The 23,142-nt window shown below is 39.0% G+C and overlaps 1 protein-coding gene across 6 annotated transcripts in view; it reads left to right on the plus strand.

Moving 5' to 3' along the window:
- Positions 1–22,140, plus strand: part of CYRIA (CYFIP related Rac1 interactor A) — a 74,667-nt gene extending 52,527 nt beyond the window's left edge. For 3 of the 6 annotated variants that reach the window (XM_077812502.1, XM_077812501.1, XM_077812503.1), the window contains 9 exons: positions 8,074–8,195; positions 10,269–10,374; positions 11,709–11,845; positions 11,930–12,007; positions 12,308–12,424; positions 12,511–12,590; positions 16,774–16,900; positions 19,318–19,388; positions 19,838–22,140. In XM_077812502.1, coding sequence (XP_077668628.1) covers positions 8,074–8,195; positions 10,269–10,374; positions 11,709–11,845; positions 11,930–12,007; positions 12,308–12,424; positions 12,511–12,590; positions 16,774–16,900; positions 19,318–19,388; positions 19,838–19,901 — 902 coding nt within the window. In that variant the 3' untranslated portion in view covers positions 19,902–22,140. Of the gene's footprint in view, positions 1–8,073; positions 8,239–9,585; positions 9,668–10,268; positions 10,375–11,708; positions 11,846–11,929; positions 12,008–12,307; positions 12,425–12,510; positions 12,591–16,773; positions 16,901–19,317; positions 19,389–19,837 lie in introns of all 6 variants that reach the window. The other 3 variants (XM_077812506.1, XM_077812505.1, XM_077812507.1) reach the window with 3 other exon arrangements.
- The last annotated feature ends 1,002 nt before the right edge of the window (positions 22,141–23,142 follow it).

Here is a 23,142-nt window from a genome sequence, read left to right on the forward strand (position 1 = left end):
TAGCTGCACAATCACAGTCACTACAAACTGCAGAGTTCACATATGTTCTATACCAGTGTCTTTTCTTAGGCACGGGCCACCACTGAAATTTAAAATTCAAACAAATTAAAGAAAGTTATTCGTCATAAGAAGCGTTATTTCCACCAAAAGAAGCAGATGGAACTATCCCACTGTAGGATTACTTCTGTTTTCAGGCACTTTCTTCCTGGCCCTGCTGCTTGGCCTGTCTCCCTGCTTCCTATCTCCACTCCTCCGAATTCACTAGCCTGATCATGGGGATGTAGACTGAGCTGTGGCATGATGAAAGTAGAATGACAAACATGCAGTATTACTTGATACGGCTGCTCCCCAGCTGTGCTGCTTAATTTGTCCCCTATCTGCTTTAAAATGATGTGGCATCTTTTGGTTTGGCTGAGTAGTCCTGCCTGTAAACAGACTCAAGCCAACCACCACTCTAGCCTTTCTGTAGCTCCCTGGCCCACTCATTCCGGGCCCCTGGCAGATGTGATCGCTTCCACCAATGAATGTCTGCACCTGACACATCTGCTTGGTTCCAAAAGACTGAAGCCTCTTTCTGGCAAACTACAAGTGGACCCCAAGAAAAAAATTGCCTCCAGAGTTTAGGTGGTGGCCTGCGGTGCACACTATTTTTTGTAAGAATCTCTTCCCTCTCTGCTCGCTATTAGATGGTGTAAAAGATCAGATAGAGAAGGAGACTTGCAAATTAATATACCTGAGGAGCAGATCTTAATAGCTCAGGTCCTGAGGGTGCTCTTCCCTCTGAACTTCCCATGGCTTGCTGAAGAGGAGTCCCAATGTGAGAAACCTGAGCATGTTAGCTGCACCCTACAAAGATGGGTGGGAGGGGAGCGCCTCTGGAACATGGCTGGAGGTTAAATGATCTTATACTAAACACACTGCCACTCCCAATTATGCTGTTAGAAAACAGGCTGAAGTCTGGGGGGTGTGTGTGTGTATGTGTGAGAATCAAGATATGGGTTGAGGACAAATGGTTGAGCTGAGACTGTGTAAGGATGTAGGTGAGCAAGAAGCATGTGGATAGGGAAGAGGGTGTCCTGTGCTAAGTCATCAGTAAATGAAGGGCTCCCTAGAGTATCTACAAAGCAGCACATGGAGAGCTCTTGATATGCCAGTGCCTCAGTGCAGACATTCCAGATTCATACTTTATGGATGTAACATGTTGTTACAGGTATTTCTACTAACAAAATATCTTAATCTGGCCCAGGTCTGAGTTCATGTTTTATATAAGTGTTCTCTAATCATAGAGTGTGTGCATTGTGAGTGATGTTATAATTGAAAGAGTTTGTGGTATAGCTGTGGAGTTTGTTGTGCAGTGAATTGTGTGTTTTGTGTGGGAAGACCTGGGAATTAAGGCTGGTTTGATATGACTATTTGCTTAACTGATGAGTTCCTTGATTATTTTTAATTCGTTGTGTTAAGTGGGATGTGCATTTGAACATTAACTCCGTTAGTTAAGATTTTTGTTGATAACCAGAAGTACAAATATAGGTTTCAGAAAATATGCACATATATCTAGGTAAATAAGGACAAGTTGGTTACTTATGTTAATTTTCTCAAGGCTGCAAAGATTCCTTTTCTTGTTCAGCATATATTTGACTATACTGTATTTAAATCAAGTCAGTATTGGTTATCTCAGTTCATTCCGTATCAAATACAATGTATAAAATGGGTCAAATTAGCTATCCTCTTTCTTAAACATTTTTTTACCAGATTCATGAATGAATCTTGGATAAATTTAGAGGAATGATAATCTGCATGTATGCATTTACAGGGTTTTATTCTAAGCACATATCACCTGTGTGCCAGGGCAGCTAGATCTCTACAAAGTGATGCTTCTCGTTAAAAGGGGCAGTGTTTTAGCTCAGTGCATTCCTTCTTTGGGTTCTGTTTTCCTACAGTTATTAAAATGAAGTCCAACTGAGGCAAAAAATGTTGTTTCAGCCATTGCACAGAATAACTGCTCTTCAATAGCTTCCTTGGGTGTGAAGTTAATTTGCAGACAAACATACAGCACTGTGATTTGGAAAAGCAGTCTGGAGAATGTTACTTTTTTTTTAAAAAAAAAAAGGTATTTGGGGACAGCAAATTCTGTTTACTGCATTTTGTAACTTAACAGGACACTGTACTCTCAAAATGTAATCTCTGCATCAACTCAGAAATATATATCTTTGTAAATTATCTTGCAATTCTTCACTAGCCCTCGGGATATATCAGCTGAAAAGTGGGGCTTATGTGAGATGACATATCACTTCATGTCATGGATACAAAATGTCACACTGGATTGCAGTCCCTAATGCTTTCTTTGGCAAACCAATCTTTTTGAGGTAGTTGAGGTAGTGCAGATCATACTTACAGCCAGCTATCTTCTCCCAGCAAAGTAGCATGTTACATGTTTGTTAAATGCTGATTCTCCATAGCTGTTGTTTCTGGGTTGACCAGTAATTCTATAATTTAATTTGATACAGATTAATAGCAGGACATCTTCACTTTAGGATTTGAAAAATCCTACTATGTAATTTTCAATTAACAATACATAAGACTCCAGTCTACTTCCAACTGCTCTTTCTTTTCATCAGTTGAAGGATCTCACTATTGTCTCAAACATCTATCACCAGCCTGCTCTTTTAATCTTTTTGTCCTTTAGTGTCTCAAACTCTTTTGACATAAAATTCTTGACTTTCTTACTAGGGCTATTTGGGAAAAAAAATGAGCTGGGGATTCTTGAATATTTGTGTGAAAATTCTCTCACACACACCTTTTTAATTCAAAATTTGTAAAATTTTGACTAGCTCTACTGTTGGCTGAAAAATAGGTGAGAAGGATGGAAATCCTCTCAGCTTTTTCTTTATCCAAATTTTGAAATTTCATCAATTTCAAAAATGTTGACCAGCTCCATTTTCTTACATTTCATCTGTGGTGCTTAGGGATTTCAGGTACAGAAGAATCTTTTACCTCTCTAATTTTTTTTCATGTAACCAACTATGTGATCAGTTTAATTTTTCTTCTGGTGTTTTCCTGTGTTATCTTGACAAGGAAGTATACTTCTAAACTGGAGCTGGAAGTAGGAGCTAAGGAGGTAATACTTCTCTGTAATATTGTCTTGCAAGCAAAGGGAGTTCTGCATACACAGGAGTAGTTTTCCTGAGTTGGGCAGGTACTGTGATGATCAGTGCCATAAGAACCTAGACAATTTTTTTAAAAAAAAACTAGACAGGCAAAAATTAAAGCTGTGAATCACAGCACATATCTCAATATAATAGCTGAGTAGATTCAGCAGCTTCCATCATCATCTTTCACTCCAGACTTGAAACCAAATAGCAGTGCCCAAGACAGTCTCTCCAGCAAATGATATCCACTTCAGGAAGCAAGTCTTATCTCCTGAGAATGGGGGGGAAAAAAGTAATTTCAAAAGCCCCTTCTGTAAGAGTAGGATGCAGACCAAATAAACATAAGCCATATCACTTTGATAAAGGACTACCAGTATAATCTTTCTTTACTTCCAGCAATAAAACAAATGAGCATTCTTCTTGAAGCACGAGGCATTGGTGATGCGGGCATTCTCATTCAAACAGATTTGGACTTGGATTGATTAGACACCTCCTATACTTCTTCCCCTTACCCCATCAAATTTGGAGTTAATAGGTAAATGATACAGAACCAGAATCTTAACTCCCAGTTGGTCATGTGAATCTTAGGTATCACAACTAATGAAAACTTTTATTATCACTTATGGTGAATTTCATGATGTGCATTTTGTTAATTCAAGGGGCACTGTACTGTTTGGGTCTGACCATGTTTAAATTAATGGCTAATAGACTGAATCCTGAGTACCTGAGGCTATTCTCAGCAGGCTCTGAATTTTCTCTTTCTCATAAAGGATTTACTGCCAGAGTTTATTGCTGCCCGTGGAGGCCCTTCTTCAGGGGGTACAAAGAAAGCTGAACAAAATATCTTTCTGGGAATTCTTAGGGAATACTTTGGAGTTTTCTTAAAGCAACAAAAAGAGTCAATTTTGAACTTTGAAGGAGTTCTGTTTTTATAGCAGCTTCACAAGTTATTTTGGAAGTTTTTTCTTGAGCAGGTCTTCTCTTCCATGTACTGCTTCTCTTCTGTCCCCCTGCCCTTAAAATACTTTTCAGTTTCTAAAAAGCCAGGGGCTCTTCCAAAACGTTCAGTTCCAAATGGTAAGTTAAAAAGTGCCCTACAGAACTTGACATTCCATTTTTGAACTATTAGCCAATATTTGTTCTGATTTCTATTCAGGTGACTTTCAAAAATTATGATTAACTTTGGAACAACAGAGGAGAGAATTTGGGACTGTTAGTATAAATAACCATTTTATTCCCAAGAGATGCTAAATCTAAGACCAACACTTTCGAAGTAGATGGTCTTAGGTCTGTATTTAGGCACCTAAGTAAGCAGCCTTTTTCTTCTTCTTCTTCTTCTTCTTCTTCCAGGCCAATTATAGTTGTGGGTGTTTAGCATCTTTGAAAATCAAGCTGGTGACTAGCTGCCTAAATGGGAATTTATGTGCCTAATTTGAGACACAAGGGTCTGAAAATGTTGACCTTCCTGAACTCTTCTTCTTTTTTTCTTTTTCTTTTTTTTTTTTTATTTTAAATACCCCGACTGGTATGCTGTCATCCAAGACACTTTTTATTCATATCCCAGTGATTTCTGAGCAAAAAAACAGTGGAGCTTCAGTTCAATTCAGTTAGAAAAGTTATTGGGTCTCAGTTAGTTAGATTGTCAGCTAATTACAATTTGCAGAAATAGTCATAAAGCTTCCAAGGATCCCCTCTTCGGGCTAGCTACCAACTTGACTGTGGTCAGATATTGTCAGCCCCATTGCTCGAAGCATTTGCAACTTCTGGATGGACAATCAAGTTTCCTGTTAATAGATGAATAGAGGCATCAACCATTAGAAGAAGTAGTAGGTATCTGTAGTACATTATGTTCTAAGAACTTAAGACAGTTGGAACTTATGCTCCTCCTATTCCCCTCAGATCTGCAGAGTGAAGGCCTGAGAGCATGCGGATGCTGAATGGGTTTGACCAGGCCCTTTGCTTAGGCATCCACTTTTGCAGCTTCACACTGGGGAATGCAGTTCTCCCATGAATCCCAGATTCTGTTCCTTTGCAAATGCATTGCATCCAGGAAGTAATGTGTGTTGTGAGGTTGACACTCCCTTAATGGCCTATTGGTACTTTCCTTGAGCAGAAGTACCCAGGGCTACTTAAAGTTCAAGAAGTTGGCATGCGGGTGTTGTGAACTTCCTAGACTCTGAAAAAACAGACATGCAAGTTCCTTTAACATACATAAGTGCTTTTAAGTAGCAATAATTTCTCCCTTATGTGTTCCTTCACCCTTCAAAAAAAAAAAAAACCTCACAAAAGGTGCATTGGTCCTTGAAAGACCAACAAGTTTAGAAGGGAAAGCTGTGTTTGGAGTTGGAACCAGAAAAAGTGAAACCACTGCCTCTTACTTTTTTTGTAAACACCTCAATGCAATGCCTTCGCTGAAAACATCCAAAATAAATTCTCCTTGCACATGATCATACTCATGAAATTTCTGGTGACTTGGTTTCATTTTGACTAATTTAGAAGGTGGGAAACTCAAAATCGAGTTTATAAGGAAAGCTGATTTAAATCTTAACCATAGAGAGGTTAACATCTGTATCCGAATACTTTTTTGGGGAAAAAAAATCATTGCATTTAATGGTGTTTGGAGTCCTTTTAAGTATAGTATTTGCTGTAACAAGTAATGCTGGGAGAGAGGAGTATTCAAGCTCATAAAATACCTTTTGTATAATTGCTTTTGATAAATGAGGGTGGGGACTCAATGTTACTGTGACGTTAAACTTAGACATGACTACAGCATACATACAGTATCTTTCATTCTATGCTGTTTTCTGTATTAGTGCTGTGTGATGAGCTGTGCATTACAGCTGTGCAGTAATGGGCAGTGTTGACAAGATGGGGCTCAAAGCAATGCCTTCAAGGCATCATGCTCTCTTAATGTTCATGTCAGTCAAAGCCAGACAGGTGTGATGCTTTTGGCAGATATGATGCCTCACCCAGTGACATGCCAAGATTCAAAAGGAGACATTTTAACTTGCATTTGGCTTCATTTTCAACTCCCTGAAGAGGCCATTCAAGACCTTGCATTACCCCAGCCTCATTAGCTTCAGTGCCTTTGCTCCACATCACAAATTTCTTTGGGACAGCAGGATGTATTGATTGGCTTTATATTGTCCTCCATGTCCTACAATTTTAGTGATATCCCAGGTATTTGCACCAGCTTCACCACAGAGACAATCCTCTGTATATTTGACTGATAAGCAAGGTGCTGCCTGACAGTGGCTTTTGCACAGCTAATGTTGATGCATACTTGGCAGTTGCTACACTTCCAGCAATTGCATGGTCTGAAACATCATTTGAATCAGGGATGTTAGACTCTGAGGAAACTGAAGGCAAGTTGGGTTTTTTCCCCTCTATAAAGAAGGAGGAGACACAATGATTTTTTTCCCCAGAACATCTGACTCCAGTGTTAGTAGGAAAATGGCCTGGATTGTCCCTTCTGCTTCAGAGCCATTAGGACCCCATGGCAGGCATTTTGAGGAGTACCTCAAGAGGCTGCTCTTACAGATAGCGTAAATGATTACCACTGTTCTGTTCATGACTAGTTTGTTGAATAACAACATCCTTGCATCTCCCTGTCTATCTCTAATGGGGCTGATGAAGTATTTTTTTCTCAAGGGGTTACAATAGTTATGCTTACCACCTTCCCCATGACAATTTGCTGGTGGAGGCTGTAAAAGCAAAGCCAGTCTGGCCACTTTGGAGGCTTTGATACAGGATTTACCACTTGGTAGTGCTGGCAATTCATATTAGGCAAGCATCACTTGAAGCTGGTGATGTCTATTTTATTTCCTCCAAGAGAGATGCAGTGAACTTTCAATGATAACCAGTGAGCATATAGGCAACGAGACTTCACCAGCATCACTTGAAACATCAGCACCTGATGTGTCACTGAAGGCAGTTGTATCTAGCATGGGTGCTTGTTGGCTCTCTTGGCTGTGTTCATACTTTTACAGTAGAGCTCAGAGTTATGAACACCTTGAGAATGGAGGTGGTTCATAACTCTGAAATGCTTGTAACTCTGAACAAAATATTATGGTTCTTTCAAAAGTTTACAACTGAACATTGACTTAATACAGTTTTAATTAATTAAAGTCTTGTATTAATTTAGGAAAATAGAAGTGAATTATCTGGGCTGTCACAGTTGTCCTAACTAGAGGGAATTTCATGGATGGGGCTGTCTCCTGCTGCCAGGGACTGACAGGTCCGGTTCTACACTCAAGCTGCAAGGAGGCTGAAGTAGCCATTGTAATGGATGTTTGGACCTTATTACTCAAAGAAAGGAAACTTTCAGTTAAGCACAGTTAGGTTGTCCTAGTTTCTAATTTATTTACTTCTGAAAAATGCCTCTAACTTTTTTCTATGCAATGTTGTTGTAGCCATGTGAGTCCCAGCATGGTAGAGAGACCAGTTGGATGAGGGTATATCTCTTATTGGGCCAACTTCTGTTGGTGAGAGAGAGAAGTTCTCGAGCTTACACATGAAGAGCTCTTGTTCAGGTGTAAGCTTGAAAGCTTGTCTCTCTCACCAACAGAAGTTGGTCCAAGAAGAGAGAGTACTTCACCCACCTTCTCTCTCAATATTTTGAACATTTGAGTTTATTGACTTGAGAGGAGTGGGGGGGAATTGAGCAAAGCCACTGGTTCTGATCTAAAGCCCACCAAAATCAATGGGAATTGACTTGGATCAGCTTTGGATCAGAGCCTGATTCTGATCTTCCTTTCTTTGATATAAAGGAATAACTTCTTTGAAGTTAGTGGAGTCATACCAGAATAAAATCAGAATCAATTATGACTGATCCAATTGGAGTTAACTCCATAAATGGAACTGAATTATGTTGACATTCATATTTCTTTTCTAATGTGACGTGTATTTGCTCTTTGTTTCTTAGATGCACAGCCTACAGATGGAGAAAGGGAGGTATGGAATCAGATCAATGCAGTTTTACAGGATTCTGAAAGCTTGCTTGCAGACCTTCAGGCTTACAAAGGAGCTGGACAAGAAATAAGAGATGTATGATAATATAGCAATGACATTTCTCTTGAAGAAACATCAAGTAATAGCCTGCAGTATTTATTTCTACTTTGCATGCCAGATAGTTCACAAAAGTTATTTATATTAAAAGTACTCAGTAAAACTGTACTTATAAAATACATTAGATATTTAGAATTTACATTAACTCTTTCAATGATAAAAGAAAAGGAGTACTTGTGGCACCTTAGAGACTAACCAATTTATTTGAGCATAAGCTTTCGTGAGCTACAGCTCACTCAATGATAGGTATAGTACGGTTAGTGGTGTTTCATTTAGACATCTTAATGTTAATACAATTAAATACTGTACTTTGCTTCTGAGAACACATTTTATGTACCCTTATGGGGGGAAAAAATTAACGTCCATATTTAGAAAAAATTTCAATATCATTAAGGCACTGTAAAATTACATAGAAGAGAAACTATTTTGCATTTTTCCTAAAGACTGTAAAATGACACCATAAAAATACATCACAATTACAATTCTACAGATGATCGTCTAAGGAAAAGCTTCTGAAATGCTCCAATTATCTGCTAGCATTCAGAATTGTATTGATCTACTTTAGCTCTCACTTGACCTGGGGTGTTTTCCAAGTTAGGGGTGAGGGTCTCTGATACAAGATCTTCATGATTATCATTAGTGAGAGCAGTTGGTTACTTAACAGCCAAAACCTAGTTCTAAAGTAGTGACGGAACTCCCATTCACTGCGAAGGGCCCAAGCTTTGACCCTGTAAACCCTTTTCAGTGTGAGTGTAGTACAAATGGCCTTCGTTAATGTTTCTGCTATGGATAATTTGACCTAAAAAGAAAAGGAGTACTTGTGGCATCTTAGAGACTAACAAATTTATTTGAGCATAAGCTTTCATGAGCTACAGCTCACTTCATCGGATGCATGCAGCAGAAAATACAGTGGCGAGATTTTATATACACAGAGAACATGAAACAATGGGTGTTACCATACATATTGTAACAAGAGTCATCAGGTAAGGTGAGCTATTAGCAGCAGGAGAGAGGTGGGGGGCGGGCGGGCGGGGAACCTTTTGTAGTGATAATCAAGGTGGGCCATTTCCAGCAGTTAACAAGAATGTGGGGGGGTGGGGGGAATAAACATGGGGAAATAGTTTTACTTTGTGTAATGACACATCCACTCCCAGTCTTTATTCAAGCCTAAGTTAATGGTGTCCAGTTTACAAATTAATTCCAATTCAGCAGTCTCTCATGGGAGTCTGTTTTTGAAGTTTTTTTGTTGAAGAATTGTCACTTTTAGGTCTGTAATCGAGTGACCAAAGAGATTGAAGTGTTCTCCGATTGGTTTTTGAATGTTATAATTCTTGACATCTGATTTGTGTCCATTTATTCTTTTACATAGAGACTGTCCGGTTTGGCCAATGTACATGGCAGAGGGGCATTGCTGGCACATGATGGCATATATCACATTGGTAGATGTGCAGGTGAACGAGCCTCTGATAGTGTGGCTGATGTTATTAGGCCCTATGATGGAGTCCCCTGAATAGATATGTGGACACAGTTGGCAATGGGCTTTGTTGCAAGGATAGGTTCCTGGGTTAGTGTTTTTGTTGTGTGGCGTGTGGTTGCTGTAGAGTATTTACTTCAGGTTGGGGGGCTGTCTGTAAGCAAGGACTGGCCTGTCTCCCAAGATCTGTGAGAGTGATGGGTTGTCCTTCAGGATAGGTTGTAGATCCTTGATGATGCTTCTGAAGCATGCTGCTGTATGTGGGTGCTGCATTTTGAATGAATAGTTTTAAAATAGTTCCCAGGACTTCATTAAATGATACTGTTTCTACCACAGCTGAAACAGATGCCTTGATATTTTTGTTTTGCTATTTTTTAAAAAGCCCTTGACCTTGTATTTTTGGCTCTTTTTTTTTTTCTTTCATACAACAGCTTTTGTCTTACAATTGTTCTAGATCTTTTTCAAGAAATATTTTAAAAACTACCATACTGGAAATCTTCCTATATTTATACATCCACAAAAGCCTGTTTCTTTATTCCAGTGTCGTATGTATATTTACAGTAATATTGTCATTGCAGGCAATACAAAACCCAAATGATATCCAACTTCAAGAAAAAGCTTGGAATTCAGTGTGTCCTCTGGTTCTGAGGTTGAAGCAGTTTTATGAGTTTTCACTCAGACTAGGTGAGTGCCTCATATATTTCTTTTAACCGATATTATTTTCATATACAGGTATGCAAATTTTCTCTTTTTCTGAAAGCTTAGAGCAGTGGTTCCCAAACTTTTTCTGCCACTTGTGCAGGGAAAGCCCCTGGCGGGCCGGGCCAGTTTGTTTACCTGCCACATCCCCAGGTTCGGCCGATCGTGGCTCCCAGTGGCTGCGGTTCGCTGCTCCAGGCCAATGGGAGCCACTGGAAGCAGTGGCCAGTTCGTCCCTCGGCCCGTGCCGCTTTCAGCAGCTCCTGTTGGCCTGGAGCAGCAAACCGCAGCCACTGGGAGCCGCGATCAGCCGAACCTGTGGACACGGCAGGTAAACATACTGGCCCGGCAGGGGCTTTCCCTGCACAAGCGGCGGAACAAGTTTGGGAACCACTGGCTTAGAGAGTTGTACCATTAATTCGACTATAGTGCCTAGATTTCTATCTTCTGTGAAGCCTGTAGGTTCTGTTTTCACACATCTGAGCATAAATATATCCAGATGTAATTTTTGGAATTTATTAAAAGCAGCATGAAGCCATATGCGTTAACATTTAGGGTTCTAGCCAGCCCTTGAGTATGTTTTCACTATCAGTACTTGTCAATTTCCTGAGCTAAGAGAGAGTATCTAGAAAGAGCTGGGAAAGAGGGTCTGGGTTAGGATTCCTGAGTGGAATGGGGAACAAGTATAGACAACCTTCAGGTCCACTAGGCTGAGTTTTCCCCTCCCAAAGCCTTTGTAGGAGATTTTCCCTACATCCTGTATTGCCAGGTCCCTCACTTTGCACTCATAATCCTCATGTTGGATCCCAGTGGCATCGGTGATGAAGGTTGGATACTTTTTGGCAGAGTCCCAGAAGCATCTTCATATTGAAGGGTGGGGGTGACCATTAGGGGGAGTAAGGTGGATGAGAAGTCTGAGGGACTGCATGCAATAGATCTTTCTTTAGCATTTGTGTATGGGATGGACTGTCAAAAAATTAGGGATGTGGAAGGTCTCTTTTGAGAGAGGAGAGAGAAGACCAAGATGATGTGAAGAACTGGGAGTGATGGCAGAGAGTGAGGAGCCAGGTGGTGGTGGTGGTGGTTGTTGGTTTTGATCCCATCCCTCATTTTAGAATCCTAAGGACAATTACTAATTATGTCCTTAGGGCTCCGCAGTTTACAGAGGGCCTTTCTTCTTGAAAAATTCTTATTTAGAAATCAAGTTTGTTACAAAAATAGTTATACATATGGCATAAAGCATCAAGATACAAATTGACATTGTGTCAAAAATGCAAAAGCCATGACTTACTACACATTGTGCTTTTTATCTTCCTTAGAGAAAACACTACAGAGCTTATTAGAATCATTGACCTGTCCACCCTATACTCCAACTCAACACCTGGAACGAGAACAGGCTCTAGCCAAGGAGTTTGCAGAAATCTTACATTTTACTCTCCGCTTTGATGAACTTAAGGTTAAAAATATTTTTTAAATATACACTGAAACATTTCCTTGCATTTTGAAGTGTGTTATATACTGATTCTTTTTATCCATTAAGATGAGAAACCCAGCCATTCAAAATGACTTCAGTTACTACAGACGGACAATAAATCGCAACAGAATAAACAATATGCATGTAAGTAAATGGAACTTGGACTTTTTGTTTTCACTCTGGAATTTATGGATGTGCATTCCCGCCACTGGTGGTAACGTTTTTTGCAGTGGTTTACAAGCTGCCTACATTAAAGGCCATATTGTCAACTCCGTACATTGGTGAGCAATTAATCAGACAAGTTGTACCATTAACTGTAATGAGACTACTTACGTAAATAACGGCTCACTGGTGTGAGTATACAGTTTATCTGTTTCTCCCTGCTGGTAACATTTTTGAAAGGAGTGTCATTTATTAACTATTTTTTCTTCATATTTTTATCAGATAGACATTGAGAATGAAGTAAATAATGAAATGGCCAACAGAATGTCTCTATTTTATGCAGAAGCCACACCAATGCTCAAAACACTCAGCAATGCCACAACACACTTTGTATCAGAAGTAAGTGATAAGATTTTTTGCATTATTTTCTAACATTTAGTTGTACAATTTGGTTTAATGATCATGGTTGTGTTTAATTTTTCTAGAACAAAACCTTACCGATTGAGAATACAACAGACTGTTTAAGTACTATGGCCAGTGTATGTAAAGTAATGTTGGAAACACCGTAAGTTTATTTATCAGTTCAATCTTTTTGGGGGAGGGGGGGAAGGGTCTGTTTAAGTAGCCATCTAGCATGTGAGCAGTTTTTGCAAACTAAGTCTAGTATGTATGCCTTTAAATTAAAATATCTTTCTAATATCTTAGATTTTTATAGAGCAACCAGCCTGGTAGTTGCTCTATAAAAATTTAAGATAGATATTTTAATTTAAAGCATACATACGAGACTTATGAGTAGACAAAGAACTAATATAAGCAAGTCATGCCTCCTGTCTTGACTAGTATGAATATTTTTCATTAATAAATTAACAGTTTTGCCCAGGGAGGTTCACAGCATAAGGCTCTGATTCAGCAGAGTGTTAGAACTGGTACATAGACTTCAGTGGGACTACTTGCATCCATAAAGTTATGTGCATACTCCTGCGTTCTGCTGGATTGGAGGTGTAATTTCTTAGAAGATTCCCAAACAATTGTATATGAGGTAATCTTCCTGTAGTTGATATCACAAAACCAGATACTTCAGTCTGAGCTATGACATTTTTATAGACAAACTGGTGGAAACAAAGATAGTCTTTTTGGGTGGTGGTTAGGGTTTTTGTTTGTTTCTGAAAATACTGGAGGGTCTGGAGAAGTATATATTCTATTTCTTGATCAGGGAACTTGTTTATTTAAATTGAATCTCCATTTTGCTGTAAATCAGCCAATGGGGAGAGTTTTCACTCAGTTGTGATGTTTGGTCAAGTCTACCTTCATTGCAACAGTTTTTATATAAAATTTATCTAAATAGATAGAAGATAAATAGAACAACAACAAAAAAAGACATCTTGAAATGCTCCTCTGCTTTGATGCCTACAAAAACAGCTGTGATATGACTATGGCTTACCAAGTTGATCCTAGTCATTTGTTACTCTGTGCTCCCTCCCCAATTTGTTTGTATCCATTTCCTATTCAGATTAAGGAAACTCTTGGAAGTAGAGACCATCTTCTCATTATATGCTTGTACAGTGCCTAGTACAATGGGTTTGGTCCTCTAGGCATTACCACAGTATAAACAGCAAATTTTATCAGTACCCCCATTGTAGAAGAGAGGAATGTAAATAACAGAATAACTGATTTCTTCCCAAGCACAGGACCCCGTTGTACGTTAGCAAGGAGTACATGTGTCCAATATTCTGCAAACATTAATTCAATCCTCATAATACAGCTGTGAACTCCTAGATCAATATTTTCACATTGGGAAAGCATAGCTGCAAAAGAAAATACCTAAAGCCATATAGGGAGTTGGTATCCGAGCTGAGAATCCCTCTGCTCAGTTTCTGTACTCAGCTGACAAGAACAAAGGGAGAGTATACTAAAATGACAAAAGGAATAGACTATATTGTCTTTACCTTTAACTCAAATGTCATTACTCCTTTTAGAAAGGGACTATTACATAATTTTACTGGGTCCAAGGGATTTATTTAAATAAAATAAGCTAAAGATTGTGTGATGAGGAAGCCAGTGCTTATTTTTTGGCCTTTTTTAATTGTAGTCTAGTTGTAGTTTTCATTTTGTACAATCCACCTTTATGAAAGGAATCCTTTAATTTTACTTACTGTTATGGCTTCTGCTGCAGTTTATCTACCAGTTCTAAAATGTCCTGGCATGATGCTTTTAGGCAGATGGTGGGAGGAGATATTGAAGGTCAAAGAAGGTAATAGTAGTACATCTCCAGTGAACTCTCCTTTCGTTTACCCTAACTTTCCAGGAGCTATGACATACTAAAAATTATCATTGTCCTAGGAATTGAATTAACAAAGCCTTAAATATGATAAAATGTAAGATACAATATTTTATTCTTACTGATGGGGGAAAAAAAATCTGGTGACCTTTTTTAATTCATCCTCCCTCTGCTCCATATTTCATATCTTAGTGACCCTTAATCTTAGCTAAGGGTTATTACCGAGGGTTGTGGTGGATTCTCCATCACTGACCATTTTTCTTAAAAAGATGCTCTGGGAATTACAGTTAAACATGTTCTTCGTTCAGAAGAGAGCAAGAAAAAGTAACTTACGTTAGGTGATTCAGTTTTTGATTGCCCATCTTGACATCTGATAGGAAGCTGATTTTCATAAGTGTTGAGCATCTGCCACTTTATTTTGAGTGCATCAAATTTTTCGTACCCATCTTGACACCTTAATCAGTTGCTTTTCAGAATTTAGGCCCATGAGCTTACAGAAAGAGGTAGCAGCATAATTAAGGAGAATTTTAAGGGATTAAAATCATTCAGATAGAGTGGCTAATAGGTGTAATGGAATTCCAGTTGATAAGCTAAAGGGGTGTTTGTTTTGTATTTGCTGGCCACTTGGGTCAGGAGCAGATGTTTTCACTGAAAATATGCCTATCCCTAGACTAGTTACAGTTATTCTTCGCAAGAGATTGTATTGCCATCCTGGTACAACTGTTGTTTTTTAAAGACAATAAAATAAGGAATGGGACATTTTCAAAATTGCACAGCTTTGTCCTGTCTGCTTCATATAAGTTTTACCACTGACTTCATTGGAAGCAGAGTTAGGCAAATGCTGATTGCTTTCAAAAATACCAACTGAAAACTTTTTTAAAAGCATAATTTTAACATTGATTTTTAAATCATAAAGGAGACAGATGAATAGTTATCAGACATTTCCCAATGTCAGTGCTCATAGCTGGTTTCTGATTATATGCTATTGTTACTACATTATTTAAACAAGAAAAAATAGAGTTCAGGAACTCAAAGTAAAGGAATTGTGAAGTACAGCTTCTAGTTTTTGGAAATTAACAAGGTTCACCATTCTCCTATTGGTGACTTTCATTTAAGAAATCAGCAGAAAAGTCGCCAATTAAAACAATAAAGGAGTTAATCTGAACCTCTGATGTAGGTAGTGGTTGAGAAATATAGCATAGACTAGTCTCAGGCCTCTTTTTTGCTCAATTCATTTTTCACCTCCCTGATGATGATTTCAAGGAGTAACTGTTGTAGTGACTGTTTTAACTTTGCCATCCGCATATAAGGGTATGTCTACACTACGAAATTAGGTTGCATTTATAGAAGTCGTTTTTTTAGAAATCGTTTTTATATATTCGAGTGTGTGTCCCCACAGAAAATGCTTTAAGTGCATTAACTCGGCAGAGTGCTTCCACAGTACCGAGGCAAGCGTCGACTTCCGGAGTGTTGCACTGTGGGTAGCTATCCCACAGTTCCCGCAGTCTCCGCTGCCCATTGGAATTCTGGGTTGAGATCCCAATGCCTGATGGGGCTAAAACATTGTCACGGGTGGTTCTGGATACATATCGTCAGGCCCCCGTTCCCTCCCTCCCTCCCTGAAAGTAGCAGCAGACAATCGTTTCGTGCCTTTTTTCTTGAGGAAATGAGATTCAAAAGTTTGCGGTTCTTTTCTTGTCTACCTGGCCAGTGTATCTGAGTTGAGAGTGCTGTCCAGAGCGGTCACAGTGGAGCACTCTGGGATAGCTCCCAGAGGCCAATACCGTCGAATTGTGTCCACAGTACCCCAAATTCGACCCGGCAAGGCCAATTTAAGCGCTAATCCACTTGTCAGGGGTGGAGTAAGGAAATCGATTTTAAGAGCCTTTTAAGTCAAAAAAAAAAAAAAAAAGGGCTTCATCATGTGGACGGGTGCAGGTTTACATCGATTTAACGCTGCTAAATTCGACCTAAAGTCCTAGTGTAGGCCAGGGCTGAGGCTTCCATTTGAAAGGCAAATGAAATCTTGATAGGAATGTTACCTGTTCACTACTCATATTTAAACAACAAAAGTAGCTTTACTTTGAGTTCCTATCGTTTTGGCATTCTAATAGTGAATAATGAGCACTGTCTATCTTTATAACCTTCCATATCTGTGGAGACCTCCAGCAAATGTCTAAAATTCAGGGTTTGATAGAGATGATAATATGATCTTTGAAGAGGTAGTGGAAGATTTTACTGTACCATCAGTTGTTTTCTGTTTTTTTTTTTTTTCTCTCTCTCCCTCTAAACTGCCAAGTTGATTGATTCAAGGATCATTACTGGTGTTGGTTTCCTTAAAAGCTTATAGATTTACATTTATTGATTTCCATGCACTAATACTCTAGTTTGAGAATAAAGTTCTCATGTGAAACACATGAAAAAATAAAATTGTGCTATGCAGAATCAGTCAAGAATTCTTTTTTTCCAGAGAATACAGAAGTCGGTTCACCAGTGAAAAGACTCTTATGTTCTGCATGAGAGTAATGGTGGGCGTTATTATTCTCTATGATCACGTTCATCCCGTGGGAGCTTTTTCTAAGACATCAAAGATTGACGTAAGCGTAATTTACAAAGATGATTTTTTTTTAATGCTCTGTAGATTAGCTAAATATTTGTCTATAGATTTCTTCCATAGAAGTTTAGGCTTTTATACGACTCATTTTCAGTTGTTTTCGAATTTTGTATCAGACACTGGTGCTCATTTGTCGTGTATTAAGCAGTTCTGTTGCTTTACTAGATGTTCTATTACAGTAAAATTGCAGTGTAGACATTCTGGGATAAACTAACCTTGTAATTTGTCAGTTCTAAAACTCACTTTTTGGAAGTGTTTTTAATCTAAATAACCAGCTATTCCGTGTGGTTACTAGTTTGGCTGAGACCCAAACTAAGCCTAAAGTTTATCTGTTTAATGCTGACTGAGAACTTTTAGCTTAAGTTTTGGTGAGCATAGTAATGAAGTGAAATCAACCTTTAATGTCTTACATATATACAGGAAAAAGTACCTACCTGTTTACCCAAGGTGCTTTGGACAAATTTAATTCTACAATCAGTTAAACAGCTAACCTTCAACAAAACTAAACTACAACTGACAAAAGAAAAAAAGTTTTCCCTAGCAGCTTCCCCTCCCACATACAAAAAAATTTGGGCATCTGTGTTTTTTTTTATAATATTGGTGATATTAGCTTTCATAGTATATTTCATCTGTTGATCTCAAAGCACGTTACAAAGACTCTTTCACTGACTCCATATTACAGTGAGGAAATTGAGGCACATATAGGCAAATTGACTTTCTCAAGGTCACAGAGCAGGACAGTGGTAGAGGTGAGACCAGATTTCCTTATTCCAGTGTCTTACCCAATGGACCATGCTGCCACAGAAATACAACACTTGAAATGTTGCCAAAAGCCCAGTTGTATATGATTAGCTTTCCTAATATATATGACGATTGTTTCACAATGCTGTTATCAAATGAATGTGAATCATTTGCCTGGCACTTTATTATGTATTCTAATCCAAGTTTATAACAGTGTAGGTAGCTAGATACAAAGTAAAAAGGAATTGGCAGGCAGGAGACACTCAAGTCAGTTTTTAGAGTGTGCAAAGGGGACCCAAATCTTAATTTCAAGTGTAAAGTGCATGTCCTAGTATGAATACTTCCAGTATTTCAGACTCGTCTATTCAAATGGAAGGTCAGTTTTCTGTAGAAGGCAATTCTCCTCTCCAAGCCAGCAATCTCTTGGGAAAAGTTTTGGCGCACTCTACAGACAGTGGAGAAAATGAGCCATTTCTTACCCTCTGAGTTTCCTAGGTTCTGATTGTTTCTGTTCTTGAAAAAAGCTGCTTTCCTGCCGAGTAACTTGGGTGACTGTTTTGGGCAGAGCTTCTGCCTTAAGCTGCACCCATCTATCTGTGGATTGCTGTGAGCTCGACTGGATTTCCCATACAGGGAGAATGAGTAACTGGCTAATGTCCATTTGATTACTCAGTGAGTAAAGACTGAGACAGACATTTTCCAGATCATCTTGTGCAGCTAATCCATAGACCTGGCACTAGTTAAGAGCGTCTGGGAAGTGCTTAACTGAACCTCCATTTATTGACCTACAGATTTAGACACACATTGTTATCTCAAATTGAGAGGAAAGACTGACCTGTGGTTAAAACTCTGCAATGGGTCTCAGCAGTAGAGTTGTCCAGACGATTCTGTTTCCCAGATTTTCAAGTTTTGAAATTTTGTTTTCATTCTGCATAGGAACAAAACCAAAACATTTTAAATGTTTTTGCAAAAAACAAAATTGTCAGGGGAAACAGTAGGGGTTTCTGTATGGCCACCACCTGGTGGTTAAGATAGTGGCTGGGGATGTGGGAGACCCAGATTCAGGTCCCTGCTCTGCCTGATTTTGAAGTGATCTGGGATGAAAAATTTTGTTTGGAATCAGGTGGGGCAGGGACTTAACCTGTGTTTCCCACATTCCAGCCAGTGCCCAAACCATTAAACTATAGTCTCTTCTCTCTCTCTGCCCCCCCACCCTCCAAAATAAAATAAAATAACCCTTTCCTAATTAGAGTTTTAGAGAAATACACATCTTCATAATGTGGTATTCAGTTTAGTTGTAATTGTGTCGGTCCCAGGATATTAGAGACACAAGGTGGGTGCGGTAATACATTTTATTGGACCAACCAACATCTGTTGGTGAGAGAGACAAGCTTTTGAGCCACGCAGAGCTGCTCTTCTCTGGCACGGGTTGTCGGGCTTAAAAATTGCTATGTAGACATTCCGGCTTGGGCTGGAGCCTGAACTCTGGGACCCTCCACTCTTGCCCGTTATTTAGTATAATGACATTTTACTGTTCATGTTCACTGGCTGTATGAGACGTATCTGGAAATAAAGCTGACCTGTATTGGTTAGGCATTTATCTGTTTTCAGATACTGCAAATTCTATATTGTTCAATAGTCATATGCTTCTGTTCCCAGATGAAGGGGTACATAAAAGTTTTAAAGGAACAGCCTCCTGATACCGTGGAAGGCCTTCTGAATGCTCTCAGGTATGTACAGGGGTAGATAGAAGAGTATAGTGTGAAGTGCTCAGGCCATATGGTAAGGGAGCAGGGAGGCATGCACAGATCTAAGGTACGTAGATGTACTAAACGAGGATTCCAAAAGAGCAGAATATATTTTGATTATTTCTAAGCAAAATTAATGAGACTGTTTTGAGAGCATGGAGATGAAATGGATGAATGGTAATGGAACCACTGACTGTCTTCTATGAAAGTGTTAATATCCAACCATACAACTACACCATCCATTTTAGAGTTATGTTCCCAGTAGTAGCTTTGTTTTCCATAGGGAAAATGAGGAAACTATGTTTAATATACATAAACCTACTATATTTAGTAAAACTTCATATTAATTTGCAGAACCGCTAACAAAGCTTTGAGGATGTCCTAATTCATGTTCATTATTTGTATATTACACTTTCACTTTGTATTCCTAGATTCACTACAAAACACCTGAATGATGAGTCTACTTCCAAGCAAATTCGAGCTTTGCTTCAGTAGTCCCTTCTGAGACAAGTGGATCTATGTATTGATCACAGAAGATGTGTATGTTTACATAATTTAATACAGATTGGTGTTAATACTTGTGTGTATGTTCTTCACATCACTGAAATCTATGAATCTTTAGTCATAATATGACTGACTTTATGTAGCACAATCTCCATTTACATGTCCGCCTTATCTTTTTACATCAGCTACATCTATAACAGTCTGTTGTTGTCTGTGTTGTTTAATCCAAAAAAAGCCGCCTCTTTCACAGAAGTAAGCAGTAGTAAGGACAAAATGGACTAAACCCTAGGGGTGAAATCTTGCAGGAGAAATTTAATATGAATTAAAATAAAAGTCAAATTGTCTCATTTTCTTTTTTAGTGTGCTGTTTAGTTGGAAATTTAGTTTTACATAAAGTTCTCCATTGAATTTTTATGGAATGAAGGTCATTTGAATGTTCAGCACCATTGCATGAGACGCAACATGTTTTGTATTAGGCAGAAGGAAAAGTGGCCACTTACTGCTCATTCTTGCCTGGCTGATAACAGCCAACAAATTCTCTTGCCAAAGAAGACATTTTGTCTCTTCGGTTTATGATGTAACCCTTTCCATTCCACAGTTGAGAAATTAATATCCTGTTTCAGGTTTAATGTACTTACTTGTAAAATGCAGTTCAAGACTATCCTCCGATTCAGACAACTTTGTATTACTGAAGAAGAAAAATACTCTTAGGCCTAATGCCTGAAGCTTGGAGAATAATGAGGAAGTACAAAAGCTTTGTGTACACTTGAAATCTTATGCCAATTTCCCAAATAAAATCTAAGGGTCTGTCTATACTGAAATAAAACACCTGCAGCTGGCCCAGGTCAGCTGACACTGTCTCAAAGGGCATGGGCTGCAGGCTATAAAATAGCAGTGTAGATGTTGGGTCTTGGGCTCGTAGAGTCCCAAACCCTGGGTTCTAACCCAAGCCTGAATGTCTACACTGCTATTTTATATCCCCAATCCCCACAACACGGGCCAGCCACAGGTCTCTTTGTAGTGTAGACATACCTTAAATGGGCAAAAAGCCTTTTTGCTGGTATAACTGTACTAGAGCCTTCTGCTGATATAAAAACATTGTAAAGACTCTCTCACCCCTAACTGATATTATTATACCAGCAAAAGTTTCTAATGTAAACCTGGCCTTATTAGAGCAGGAGTGATATAAAGAGGGTTTGACTGTGTTTGGGAGTTGAGCTATTTGTAATTGCCCTTAAAGTCAAACTCCTTTATAGGACTTCTTATCAGCCAGTACCATGTGAAAACTGAGAAGTTTCAGTTGCTTGCTTAGCTGTTGTTTTCAAATGTGACTTATACTTTCAAGAAGTTGAGTTCCTCACTGAGTTACATTTGTTCTTATTTTCTCCAGTTGAAGGAATAAAGGTCTTTTGCAAAAACCAGAAAAGTGCTCTTTTGAGTGTCTGAGTGACCTGCAGCAGCTGTGAATTTTCTAGCAGAGAGGATCACGTTTTCAAAAACGTGCACTAAATTTTGCATGCTTGGCTTACATGTTGCATGTAAACTCTAAGGCATATGCATAAACCCTGATTTGTGTATCCGTATATATGTCGGAGTTTGTGTGCAGTCACTGGAGTTTTCATGAATGTACTTCAGAAAATGTGGCCCTTTAATGTTTTCGAGGTGTAACGCTGCACGCTAGAAACTGTACTGCACTGCTACAAAGTTACTTATCAATGTCAGTTCCTAGGCAGTATTTAGTTTGCAAGCTCTTTGGGGTAGGGGATTGCCTTCTGTTTTATATTTACACAGCACTTATTACTCTGAGGCTTCAATTCTGATTGGGGCCTCAAGAAGCTAACGTAATGCAGATAATAATCTTTCTGATTCTACTATACAGCTGCTGCTGAGTACTCAAGTGTCATCAGAAACAGTTTAATATAGGGATATTTACCAAATGTTCTTGAAAAAAGTACTTTTGCCATTGTCAGCTAAATGGACTATAGATTCGTAGTGGATCTGGTAGATTCTTTATTTGCTAAATTTCCTAAAGTTAATACTTGCCTATCTGTAATTATAATTGTTAAACATTGAAGTCTTTTAAGAGTCAAAAGAGGAGAGCTGTATAATAAAGAAAAATGTAAACCTGAAAGCATTCTTAAAGTTGTCATGCGCTGTTCGCAAATGTTTGCCTGGTGTGACGGGGCTATTTTGTACAGAAGTTTGTTTGAAATAATAAAAAGTTTGGTACATTCACAGCATTTGGATTGTCTGTATTTATACAGTGGGTAATAAGAAAGGAGGATATGGATTGACATTTGAAAGTTCCATTCAGTATCCCTAAATATACCCAATTTATAAATGTTATACTTTTTATACCAGTAATATTATAGATACTACAGTTGTTAGACACTTGAACAGCTCTGCTGGTTGAATCTATCCTATATAATTACTCTTGGGGAAAGTCTGCACCGTTGCACAGTGCAGGATTTGCGCAGAAATTAGTATTATGCTCAGAATGTGTTTCTCCCCCCCTCCCCCGAGAAATGGGCTTCAGAGCTGCCAGCCGCCACTAGGGAGCACTAGATCCAGCAGAGCCCAACTCACAAATAGAAGACGCTGCTGTGGAGAGGGAGCTGTAGGATTCCTGGTAGCTACAGTTCCCAGCATGCCCTGAAGGAAGGAGGCAGCATGCACGAAACTCCATTCAAGCCCAGAACCCAGCATCAGGATGTTTCTCCCTCTGGATCCCTGGGCTCTAGTGGGATAGGAGGCGAGTGCGAGTATCTGAGTGGGGGTGGCACACCTGAGCTTTGAGTGCAAGGGTTCTGGGAATCTGGGTTGGGGGAGGTCCTGCAGCTGGCCTCTGGGAAGAATGGTTGTGAGTGTCTGGCCCACCAGCTGGGCTCGGGGGCGGGGGGGAGAGAGGGTAGAGAAACAGGAATTGAGTTGTTGTAGGGGTTTCCTTAACTCTCTGCTCCTCTGGGAATTTTTTATATCTGTATTGTTAAACATAGTTGCTGATAGGTATTTTGAAATAAATTACCATAATAATTTAAACTGGAATGATTATATAGTGTTATTTTAGCAAATAAAATCTGCAGAATTTTAAAACTGTGTGCAGAATTTTAAATTTTTTAGCAGAGTTTTTAACTTTTTGGCGCAGAATTGCCCCAGGAGTATGTAATATACCTTTCTGTGTGGTGGGCATTATACAAGAAAAAGCCTCCAACTTTTACCTTACATTTTTAAT

Source organism: Eretmochelys imbricata, chromosome 3 (genome assembly GCF_965152235.1).
Source record: "Eretmochelys imbricata isolate rEreImb1 chromosome 3, rEreImb1.hap1, whole genome shotgun sequence".
Classification (NCBI taxonomy): domain Eukaryota; kingdom Metazoa; phylum Chordata; order Testudines; family Cheloniidae; genus Eretmochelys; species Eretmochelys imbricata.